Source organism: Bufo gargarizans, chromosome 8 (genome assembly GCF_014858855.1).
Source record: "Bufo gargarizans isolate SCDJY-AF-19 chromosome 8, ASM1485885v1, whole genome shotgun sequence".
Lineage (NCBI taxonomy): Eukaryota > Metazoa > Chordata > Amphibia > Anura > Bufonidae > Bufo > Bufo gargarizans.
The window spans coordinates 41,456,422-41,469,041 of NC_058087.1; the positions used below are offsets into that span (position 1 = coordinate 41,456,422).

The window sequence follows — 12,620 nt, forward strand, 5'->3', positions numbered from 1 at the left end:
TGATGATGAAAAAATTACATTGTGGTGTGGACTACATTTTAACAGTGTCTTACCATAAACCTTGACTACAACTGTTGCTGATTTCTTGCCAGATTGGTTGACAGCCTCGATAATATATTTTCCAGCATCATATCTGTTCACCTTCTCAATTACAAGTAAGGTATAACTGTCTGTAATGTCAATTATGGCTCGGCTTGCAAGGTCAACACCCTCTTTTCTCCATGTGATTGTTGGAGTTGGTCTTCCAGACACAGATACCATAAGTCGTAAAGAGCCACCAGCTCTGACTGTAACAATCTTTTTAAGGTCATCAGCAAGCTCCAAGTCAGGAATTTCTAAAGAAAAATACAGTCAGTTATTAAATATCATCAAATATATCCAGATAGATAGACTTCTTTTTTCATATACATTACCTATTCTTTCAACTGGCTCAATTTCAGCTGAAGATTCACTAAATTCACTAGAGCCATTAGCATTTGTAGATGCAACTCTGAAGCAGTATTTTTGGCTTGTCTTCAAACCAGTCACTGTAAACTCTGGATTTCTCAGGACAGCAGTAGTATGTGGCCTGTACCACTGATCACTACCTTCTTCTTTCACCTCAAGAACATATCCTAATATGTCAGAACCTCCATCATACAGAGGCTTAGACCATGCCAAGCTGATACTCTGTTTAGTGGTGTCGACAACTCTTGGAACAGATGGTGCTGCTGGGGTGTCTAGAAGTGAACAAAAACAAACATTTCATACCTAAATTTGAAGTGTTTTATCTTTTTATTAGTAAGTTTTAATATTAACTCATGGTGTCTTATAAACGGCAACTTTAGTTTTGATAAGTTTTTATATCAACAGTTTTATGACATTTCTTAAAACTTACAGGTAGGTTCTCTGCAATGGACATATGAAGATGATTCACTGGGTTCACTATTGCCAGCTGCATTAACTGCACTAACACGGAATTGGTATTCACTTCCTTCCAATAAACCAGTAATCTTTAAGCGTGTGTCATAAATGGTGTAGTCTCTGTTCACTCTTGTCCATCTCACACTCTTCTTTTCCCTTTTGTCTACAATGTATGTGCTGATTTCACTACCACCATCTGATTCTGGTTTAAGCCACTGAATAATGACATGGTCTTTGCCAACTCCAACAGCTTCAGGTGCACCCGGTGGTGATGGAATAGCTGTAAAAACATTAAATATTAAGTATTTTGCAAACCATCCTTAAACAATTGTCAACTAGTAAAATTCTAAATATTCTACTCACTGAATGAATTTCTTGCAACAATGGGTTCAGACTCAATTGGAAGACCTGATCCATACTTGTTAACTGCCCTTATACGGAAAATATACTCATTGTTCTTTATCAACCTGGTCACAGTGCATGAAAGAGTCTGGCACTCAGGTTCAACAATAGCCCAGTTAAGACGGCTGGTTTCACGACGCTCAATAATGTAGTGAGTGATTTCAGCACCACCATCTTCTTGTGGTGCATTCCATGAAAGGGTGCATTTCTCTTCTGTAACTCTACTGATATTGATTTTGCCTGCACAAGCACCTGGAGAATCTATAAGGTAAAAGAGCCAAACAATATTTGATTATTACTTAACATTTCCTACAAACTGCGATTTTGTTCAATACAACTCATGGCATACTGTATGGATAGACTTACCAAGTACTTTAACAAGTACAGAAACAGACTTTGTTCCACTTGCATTTTTAACTGTTAAAGTATATTTTCCAGTATCACTTCTGTCACAGAATTTGACAACTGCCAGGGCACGTTTGCTTGTGTATTGTAGAGAGATCTTTTCACAGAGTTCCAGTTCCTTGTCTCCCTTTGACCAGAACACTTTAGGTTCAGGTTTACCACCAATAGATGCATCAAGTACAAGATCAGAACCTGCTCTTATGGTAACATCGCCTTGTAGTTTACCGTCAAGTTCTGCTTTGGGAGGTGCTAAAGTAATAAAATAGATAAGAATTGTTTTTAATGACTTTGTAGGTTGGAGTGAACTTACATCATTTCCATTTACTACATTACTGGTTGATTATGAAAGGAAATAAAAATATATCCAAATACTCACAATATTCATCTTTGCAAGTAACAGCGCCAGTAGACTGTGATGGGGCACTTATTACACCAGAGGCATTCTTGGCAAGTATACGGAACTCATAAACGTCATCTTCACTAAGAGCTGTAACATTGAAGAATTGTTCAGAAATGGTAGTGTAGTTGCATTTCAGCCAGCGGCCATCTCCAGTTTCATTAAATGGTTTGCGTTCTACTATATATCCCACAATTTTGCTGCCACCATCGTAAAGGGGCGCAGACCAGCTCAGTGCAACTGAAGATCTTGTAACATCTGTTACTTCTGGTCTTCCTGGTGGATCTTCAAAGACAAAAAATATATAGCGTTGATAACAGTAGGTATAACATGTCACTGTGTAAACATCTAAAACTCAAAAATCGGTATTGGATGGGAATGAAATTACATTTTGCATTGTTACAAATTCCAACATTATAGTAAACTACTTAACCTATCGGAGCTAATCAGAGCAGCTATGTTAAAATAAGTATCCGTACTGGTTGAGATTAATTCATATTACAATTTACTCACCAACAGGATTCTGAGCCATTACAGGTCTTGAGGCTTCACTGGCCTTGCTGATACCAGCGTTATTCAAAGCATATACTCTGAACTGATACTCCAGACCTTCAACCAATCCTGTTACTTTGTAATTGCAATCATAACATGGCATCTTGTTATCCTTCACCCACAGGATGGTGTTACGTTCTTTCTTTTCAATCCAGTATCCTGTAACTTTGCTTCCACCATCATGATATGGTTCTTCCCATTTGATGCCCATGGTATTGGCGACAACAGAATACACTTCTGGTCTAGTTGGTGGGCTTGGTGGTACTAATGAAAACAAATACAAGATTTTGCTGTTATATTACTGTGTATACACACTCACAATGCTATATAACAATATAAAAACAAAATGTGTCTTTACCGAAAGGATGTTCAGCAACAATCGGTGTAGATTCAAGAGGCTTGCTGACACCAAACCTGTTTTCTGCACTAACGCGGAAGGTATATTCCATGTATTTGGTAAGGTGGGTAACTTTAATCTGTGTACGTTTTACACTGGAGTTAACAAGCTGCCAGGATGTCGTGCCAGATTCACGTTTTTCAACAATATAGTTTGTGATGTCAGTTCCACCATTATCTTCAGGCTCTCCCCATGTCAATACACATGACTCAGCAGATACAGAGGAAACTTCAATAGGTCCAGTTACTGAACCTGGTCTTCCAATCACTATAACTGTGACAGTGAATGTTTTCACACCTGCTGTATTTTCAAGTGTCAGGTAGTATCTTCCAGAGTCACCTCTCATGCTGTCCTTGACAGTCAGGGTGGTTCTGTCTTTTGTTGTCTTAATGCTCACTCTGTCAGTTTCCTTGAGTCTCATTTCCTCCAATTTCCATGTAACCTTTGGTACTGGACGGCCACTGATTGGTATGTCAATAGTAAAATTGCTTCCAGCTTTGCAAGTGATAAGTTGTCTGGTAATCCCACTTAAATCAGCTGTAGGCTCAATTTGAGGTTCCTTAATAATGACAGATGAGAATGCTTCTCTTGCATCGCTGTATCCTGCATCATTCTTGGCACGAACACGGAACTCATACTCAGTATTTTCAGTCAGATTATCAATTGTCAGAGTTAAATGTTTTGTTTGACCAGCCTCAATCCAGTGATCTGATCCTTTCTGCTTCATTTCAATGAGATAGGAGGATATACGGCTTCCACCATCATGCTCTGGTTTTAGCCAAGCTAATGTCACAGATGACTTGCTTGTATCTATGATGTCTAATCTCTTTGGTGGCGCTGGCTCTTCTGTTGCTACAATAGGTTCTGGTGTTTCATATGCCTCTCCTACACCATATTCGTTTTCTGCTGAAACGCGGAAGTAGTATGGTTGACCTTCCAGAAGATCTGTAACCTTAATTATTTGCCTAGAACACTTTTCACTAACTACTTGCCAGCTGCGGCGGCTTGCTTCACGTCTCTGCACTATATAGTGATGAATACGTGCACCTCCATCATTGACAGGTGCATCCCATAACAAGGTGACAGATCCTCTTGTCACATCCTTGAATGTAATTGGGCCTGGTGGTCCAGGGGAATCTAGCACCTTCACAGTAAATGTGATAGACTTGCTGCCGCTGCTGTTATCTACAGTTAGGGTGTATTTTCCAGCATCATATCTGTTACAGTCCTCCACTGTTAAGGTGCTGAATGAGTCTGTAGTATGAATATCAGCCCTGATACTAAGATCAGAGTCAGGCTTTGTCCAGATAGCAGTTGGTATGGGTCTACCATTGAAGGCAATGAAGAGACGAATGCTTGCCCCAGCTCTTACAATGTGTGTCTGCTTAAAGTTGGCATCAATATCAATTTCAGGAGTTGTTAGCCTATCAGTGGTTTGTACTGTAGCAGGAACTTCACAACTGTCTCCTTTGCCTGCTCCGTTCACTGCAGAAACCCTAAACTTGTAGTTTTCACCAGCCTCAAGATCCACTATTGTATATTTTGTGGCAACTACGGCTTCTGTGTTCACTTTGTGCCATTCACCAAGATCAGCCTTGCACATTTCAATAATGTATCCGATAATTTCCATGCCACCATCAAATGCTGGTTTTGTCCATTCCAGGCTTACAGATGTTTTAGAAGTGTCACTAACTTTCACAATACTAGGAGCGCTTGGCGGATTTACAGGCTCTTTGCATTTAATTAGTCTGGATATTCCACTTTGTTCTCCAATTCCTGCATCATTTTCAGCTACTACACGGAACTCATATTCATTTCCTTCAACCAGGCCAGTTACTCTATATCTGGTCTCAGTGATGGGTTTCTTACTGGATACTTTAACCCATCTTAAACTCTTCTTTTCTCTCCTTTCCAAGATATAATGCTTTATTTCATTTCCACCATCAGATTTTGGTCTTGCCCATGTTACTGTAATGCTGTCTCCATTCACATGAGTGGCGTCAGGTAATCCTGGTGCATCTGGAACAGCTACAAAACAAGTATGAAAGTATTATTAAAACATATTAATTAAAAGTATATATTCACTATACATTCAATTTCAGCTACAACAGAATTCTAACTTACTGTATTGTATCCGTGCAATGACAGCATCTGAGTCAAGAGATTTTCCAACTCCAAACTTATTAGCTGCTGAGATACGGAACTGGTATTCATTTCCCTTGATCAATTTAGTGACAGTGTGCGAACAGGCTTCACATTGGTCTGTAACCAAGGCCCAAGACAATCTGCTGGTCTCCCGTTTTTCAATTACATAATTAGTTATGGCAGAGCAACCATCATTGGCAGGGGGATCCCACCACAACGTTAACTTCTCACCACTAATATTGCTAAATCTTATAGGTCCACCAACTGGTCCAGGTGTATCTGGTGAAAAACATAACAATACATCAGATATCAAAATTAGTTTATTACATTACTTGACTAAATTATATATAGAATAACTTGGACTTACAATGTAAATAATTATAGTCTGTGAAGCTTAGACATACCTTGCACCCGTATTGTCATATCAGCTGTCTTGGTCCCTGATGCGTTCTTGGCTTCTACTGTATATACACCGCGATGATCCCGTGTAGCGTCTCTTACAAAGATAGTGCTATAGCCAATTCCATTGTTTATTTCCACTGCCAGCCTCTTTTCAATCTCTTTACCGTCCTTCAGCCAAACAACTTGAGGCACAGGTCGTCCTTTAATCAAAGCTTTAACTCTGATGCTTTCTCCAGCCTTAACAGTAAGTCCTTCAAAGTGCTCTGGCCCAAACTCAATGATGGGAGCAACTATGGAAAAAATATAGTTTTAATAAATAGTAAAAGTGAAGTACGTTAACCAGGTGAAACAGTAGAAATATATAATTTCAATTGCTAAAATCAAATGCTTACTCTATAGTGGAGTATCTGGAGGTGGCTTTTGTTATATTATTAAAACTATGAGATCTAAAAGTTCTACCATTATAATGGAGGTACATATTGTTTTCTTCTAGTTGAACCTTCTGAATAACACATATTAAGTGTGCAATTACCGAGTTACTTGCCTTCTTTCCGACTAATAAAATAAAGTAATTAACACAATACTTACTGCTTTCATCTCTTGTCATAATGTAACCAGAAGATTGTGAAGGTGGGCTAATTGTTCCAACGGCATTTCTGGCAATTATTCTAAATTCGACACGGTCTCCTGGGCTTAGTCCAGTCACTGTATATTGACATTCAGAAATATCTGTAAAGTTGCATCTAAGCCAGCGATCACTGCCATGGCGTTTTTCTATGCTGTATGCCACAATTTTGCTGCCACCATCACGTAAAGGTGGGGTCCATTTAAGTGTAACTGTTTCCCTTGTGACATCAATATAGTCAGGTGTTCCAGGAGGATCTACAAATAAATAATATTTATGGTTAGTTATGTTTATGTCAAATTAACAATTAATTAAAAAATGTTCTTAGTGAAAATGCAGATTTTTTGCTGCACTTACCAACAGGAGACACAGCCAGAGTAAACTTGCTTGGTTCACTTACTGGGCTAAGGCCGGCAGTATTTTCTGCTATGACACGGAACTGGTAATCAAGACCCTCAATAAGCCCAGTAATTCTATATTCCCGATTGGATATTGATGAACTGTTAACTTTTTGCCATAAGATGCTGTTTCTTTCTTTCTTTTCTACATGGAATCCAGTAATTTCAGAGCCTCCATCATATATAGGTGCATCCCAGGTAATAGACATTCCATCACTTGTAACATTGTACACAACTGGCTTTCCTGGTGGTCCCGGTGGTCTAAATTGATGCTTAGCAATAACATCAACAGAGTTAAGAGGTGGGCTAACGCCATATCTGTTTTCAGCACGCACCCTAAACTGGTATTCTGTTCCTTTAACAAGATTTGGAATCTTGAATGTTGTTCTGGCAACGCTGGAACAAACCATCTTCCAATTGGTTTGAGAAGTTTCACGTTTCTCAATGCTGTATGATGTAATTTCTCCTCCTCCATCATCATCTGGAACATCCCATGATATAATGATGCTGTCAGCTCTTATTTCATCAAATCTAATAGGCCCTTTCGGCTTAGAGGGAGGACCAAGTGTAATCACTGTAATTACATAGGATTTGCGAATAACACCGTTGTCAAGAATCAAAGTGTACTTGCCACCATTTTCTTTTTTGACATTTTTGATATTAAGGCTTAATTTGGCTTCCGTTTTCTTAAATCTTACATGTTCACTTTCTTTCAGAGGAATATTATCCTTTAACCATGAGATAGTTGGTCTTGGTTTACCCTTATATGGCAACTCAATGTGTACATTATGTCCAATACGAACAGTGATTTGTCCTCCAAGTATTTCAGAGAGGTCTGCTTCAGGTGGAATAATATAATCTTTAACAGTAATAGGCCCAATAATAGCCCCATCACTCAATCCCTTCTCATTCTTAGCTGAAACTCTGAATTCCATAACTGAAAGTTCCTTTAATTTGGAGACTTCAAATTCACATGCTTTGCTTACTCCTGCATGTGACCATTCTTTGTCATCTTTTAGTTTGCTTTCTACTATATATTCACTAACAATGCTGCCACCATCATAATCAGGTTTGCTCCAAGCAAGAATGACAGATGTTTTAGTGGAATCTTTCATTGTAAGATCTCTAACTGGTCCAGGGATTTCAGATGCTTTCACAGGCTCTGTTGTGCTGCATGGCTCTCCCAAACCATTTTCGTTTTCGGCAATAACTCTAAAAAAGTAGGAAGTTTTCTCTGACAAGTTAGTAATCTTGAAGGATGTGTGAGAACATTTAGTTGTAACGGCAGCCCATGCTCTCTTAGTGGCATCGCGTTTTTCAATAACGTAGTTGGTGATTTCAGCTCCCCCATTTATAAGAGGAGGCTCCCATACCAGCGTAATGGTACCGCGAGCAACATTTTTTATTTGTAGCTTCTGGCACTCGGCTGGAGTATCTAGAACTTTCACTGTCACAAATGTTGACTTTGGCTGACCAACACCATTTTCAATAGTTAAAACATACTTTCCAGTGTCACTGCGTGTAACTTGAGAAATGTCAACTAATGTTGATGATTCAGTATTCTGAATGTTGTATCGTGGGTCATTGCTAATATTTTTATCTCCTTTTCTCCATGTTACCATCGGGGCAGGTCTTCCTTTGAAGGGAATCATTAACTGAACATCTTCACCTGCCTTTGCAACAATGGATGTTCTGAGAGCAACGTCAAGGTCGATCTCTGGTTCCTCTGTAAAAGAGAAATGAAATAAAAATAATGAAAATCGCTAAAAGCTTAAGATATAAAGCTTCTGAAACTTGTTCAGAAAATACGATTGAAGACATTATGGCTTACCAAGTATGTCCTTTGCTTGTGCTGGTTCTGTCATCTCAATAGGCTTTCCACTGCCGGCAGAGTTTACAGCTGATACTCTGAAGTAATAGTCAACACCAGGTTTAAGCATGGAAACCACGTATTCAGTTGTTCGGACTTCTCCTTTAGCACTAACTACAGTCCAGTCTTCATTATCTGCTTCTCTCATCTCCACTATGTAGCTTATGATTGGACTTCCACCATCATATACAGGCTTACTCCAGTTAAGAGTAATTGATGACTTTGTACTATCCACAATCTTCAGTTTGGTTGGTTGCCCGGGTTTGTCTGCAATAGGGAGATATCAGTTAATATTGTTCATTCTTAAATATTCACACTAATCAATGAACTGCAAAACATGAATGTAAGGACAACATGCTTACCAATGGGATCAACAGCTTTGTATAAATCTGAAGCTTCTGAGAATGGGCCTTGGCCAGCTGCGTTAATTGCACAGACACGGAACTGATATTCACTGTCTTCTGTAAGTCCAGTTACTTTCTGTCTTGTGTCACGAATGGATTCTTTGATAACTTTGAACCACCTCAAGCTCTTTTTGTCTCGCCTTTCCAAGTAATATCCACTAATGTCACTTCCTCCATCTACAGTAGGCCTAGACCAGGTTACAGTCATAGAATTCTTGGTAATTGTGGCTACTTCAGGAATACTTGGAGGACCAGGAGTAACTAAAATACATTAATATGTTTGTTAATATTAAAATATCCAGATAAAATAACTTTAATTATAACATCAAAAAAGTAAGATTATGATTTTATAACTTACCAAATGCATTTCTTGCTATAACTGGCTCAGATTCCAGAGGATCTCCAACTCCATATTTGTTTACACCTCTGACACGGAATATGTACTCATTTCCTTTAATAAGTTTGGTAACTGTTATTGAGCATTCTTCATGCTTTTCTGACACTAAAGACCACACCACACGGCTGGTTTCACGCTTTTCCACAATATAATGGGTGACCTTTGATCCTCCGTCATCTGAAGGTGGTTCCCACGTAAAGGAAACCTTTTCAGCTGTGACTGTTTTAAACTGAATAATTCCTGCTGGTGGACCAGGCTTGTCTGTGGAAAAGAACAACAAAATCTCTATTATTTAAAAAAAAGTTATCAAAGTTTAAAAAACGATTAACTATATAAAAATATAGTAAGACAGTATGTTACAGGTAGCATATTTTTAGCACACATACCTAGGACTTGTACTTTGATACTTGCTGATGCAGAGCCCATGGCATTCTTCAGTTTTAATTCATAAAGTCCACTGTTGATTCGTGATGCATCCTTAATGAGGATTGATGAAGACTCGCTGGTGTTTTCAATAGATATCTGAGCACTGGTATGTAGCTCTTTTCCATTTCTGAACCATTCTATACTAGGCAAAGGTTTGCCTGAAATACCAAGTTTCAGTTTCACTGCCACACCAGCTTGGAACTTGACAACATCTGTATATTCTGGTGGCACATCTATTTGGGGTGCACCTATAGAAGAATGTAAAAATATTTAACATTTTCATCATAAAGGCCATGTTTCCCGACAGAATGTAGCTCTACAAGTAACTTATATAACTAATATTATCATACAAAATTTTCAACTTTTCTATAGCTACTGATATAAAATGAAGTTGAAAACTATACTTTTATACTGAAGTCACTTACCATAAGTGTCAACACAAGTGATAGGTCCTGCCACCTCAGATGGATTGCTGATAGAACCAACTGCATTCTTTGCAAACACTCGGAACTCATACTGAGAGCCTTGAGTCAAGCCAGATACAGTAAATTGAGTCTCAATAACATTAGTAAAGCTGGCTTTAGTAAACCTGCCATTTGGTAGGTCACGTTTCTCCACAATGTATCCAGTGATTTTACTGCCACCATCATATGCAGGTTTCTGCCAGGACAAGCTCACAGAACCCTTTGAAATATCAGTCACACGGACGTTTCTTGGAGGCTCTGTAAATAAAATCATATGTTTTTCTTATTTACAGGCACAAATGCAAGAATAGGTTATAGAAAATGGAAATCTACTGGTTCAACATATAGCATCCACTGCTCCACTAAGGTCATAACTTGATAAAGAAAGACTATGTTAAGCCTGAAATATTTCTACTCTACTACTGTACGTGACTTTTTATAACATATAAACAAAGTTATAATACAGGGACATACACAGATCTCATTGGGCCCTGTAGCAATACTTATTATGGACCCCCCTTCCCTGCCTAACCCAGTTTTCTAGTATATGTGCATCAGGCACCACAGAATGCAAAGAGCAATGCCCTAGATTTCTGACAAATTTAAGTTTTTTTTATGAAGTGTAAGAAATTTTAATGAAATACAAACTAATAAAAATGTCTTTGGTCTCAATCAATATATTGGAAAAAGTTGAACTGGTGCTTCAAAATTATGGTACTCATTATGGTGCATATTTCCCAAAGTATTCACACTAGACAACAGGCAAAAATACATTGGTAAGTTTCCTGTTTCACTTCTACTACAAAGCTAGAAGGGCCCTCCACTCCTCATGGACCACATAGCAGTTGCGTGGGCTGCCTACACTGCAGGTACACCACTAATGGGCGAATATATTCTTCAAATCAATTACTCACCGCAAGCGTCAATGGCAAGTACGGGCTCTGATGGATGACTGGCTTTGCCAATGCCAGCAGCATTCTCTGCATATACTCTGAATTCATATATTAGACCAGGACTGATATTAGACACCTTAAAGTGAGTTGTACGGATAATTGTCTTGCTGGCTTTGTGCCATAGGATGCTATTCCTGTCTTTCATTTCCAAGTGATATCCAACGACTGCATTGCCACCATTGGATACTGGCTCATGCCAGCCAACTGTGATGCTCTCTCGGGTGACATTGCTGACCCATGGTGTCGAAGGTGGACCAGGAATAGCTAGAAAAAAAGAAAATAGGAGATTGTAGGAAAATGTAACATTAAGAAATCATATTTATGATATGAATATATGTCATCAAACTTACTGTAAGGAAGCTTGACAGTAACAGTCGCTGAATCTATGTGGTCACTGATGCCAAAGCGGTTTTCAGCTTTAATGCGGAACTGATATTCTTCCCCTTTGGTGAGTTTCATGACTTTGGTAACATTTCTAGCTACAGTGGAGGACACTTCTGACCAAGCAGCAGTACTTGTTTCTCTCTTCAGGATAATATAGTTGGTAACCTGACTTCCACCATCATAAGCTGGAGGATCCCATTGTAGTGTTACACTGTCTTCACTGACATCACTGATGATGACTGGACCTACAGGTGGGCCTGGTCTGTCTAGAACCACAATCTTGATTGTTGCTTTAGTGGTTCCACTAGAGTTAGATGCAGTTAACTCATATGTTCCAGCATCAGTAGCAACACTTTCTTTCAGATTGACGATTATACTTTCCGCTGTAGTTTCAGTGTTGAATCTTAAGGTTGATTTCACAAGAAGTCCATCTCTAGATAGTGTCACCTTAGGAAGAGGTTTACCAGAAACTGGAATGTCCACTTTTAGATTTGAGCCTGCTCTGACATATACAGTGCTACTTGGGTAGCCTCTCATATCTATCTCAGGTGGTTCTGAAATAAAAAAAAGATAGTTGTAAAAACAAAGCCAAATAAAGTGAAATAAACAGAACAACAAATGAAATATAAATAACATTTCAACAGAAAAAGAACAACAAATGAAATATATGTACAAGGTATGATGAATGATAATGCTACAGTGAATGTTTACCATTCTTTGCTTATGCTAAGATATGTTACTATACTTACCAAGTTTTTCTTTAACAGTGACAGGTAGGAGAAGCTCCTTTGGATCACTTAAGCCAGCTTGGTTTTCAGCAAAAACTCTGAAGAAATAGTCAACATTTTCCTTGAGGCCATGGATATCATGACGAGTGGTCTTCACAACCGCACATTTGACCCATTTTTGTTGACCTTTTTCTAGTGCTTCAACAAGGTAGCCCAAAATCTTACTTCCTCCATCATGTTCTGGTTTAGACCAAGCAAGTGACACACTGTCTTTAGTCACATTGGTTACTCCAAGTTTTTCTGGTGGGCTAGGTCTCTCTGTAAAAGAAATGTGTAAATAGTCAAGTGTCTGCACATTTATTACAAAT

At 38.6% G+C, this 12,620-nt stretch overlaps 1 protein-coding gene across 50 annotated transcripts in view; it reads right to left on the reverse strand.

Annotated features, from left to right (window-relative positions):
* Positions 1–12,620, reverse strand: part of TTN (titin) — a 249,119-nt gene that overhangs the window by 18,178 nt on the left and 218,321 nt on the right. For all 50 annotated transcript variants that reach the window (XM_044303133.1, XM_044303118.1, XM_044303159.1 and 47 more), the window contains 20 exons: positions 12,274–12,570; positions 11,491–12,078; positions 11,102–11,404; positions 10,149–10,445; positions 9,684–9,971; positions 9,259–9,558; positions 8,859–9,161; positions 8,458–8,763; positions 6,586–8,352; positions 6,192–6,485; positions 5,606–5,893; positions 5,181–5,480; positions 3,018–5,084; positions 2,621–2,923; positions 2,087–2,392; positions 1,672–1,959; positions 1,267–1,566; positions 878–1,183; positions 414–719; positions 54–335 (listed from right to left, as the gene is read on the reverse strand). In XM_044303133.1, the coding sequence (XP_044159068.1) occupies positions 54–335; positions 414–719; positions 878–1,183; positions 1,267–1,566; positions 1,672–1,959; positions 2,087–2,392; positions 2,621–2,923; positions 3,018–5,084; positions 5,181–5,480; positions 5,606–5,893; positions 6,192–6,485; positions 6,586–8,352; positions 8,458–8,763; positions 8,859–9,161; positions 9,259–9,558; positions 9,684–9,971; positions 10,149–10,445; positions 11,102–11,404; positions 11,491–12,078; positions 12,274–12,570 (9,489 nt within the window). The remainder of the gene's footprint in view (positions 1–53; positions 336–413; positions 720–877; positions 1,184–1,266; positions 1,567–1,671; positions 1,960–2,086; positions 2,393–2,620; positions 2,924–3,017; positions 5,085–5,180; positions 5,481–5,605; positions 5,894–6,191; positions 6,486–6,585; positions 8,353–8,457; positions 8,764–8,858; positions 9,162–9,258; positions 9,559–9,683; positions 9,972–10,148; positions 10,446–11,101; positions 11,405–11,490; positions 12,079–12,273; positions 12,571–12,620) is intronic.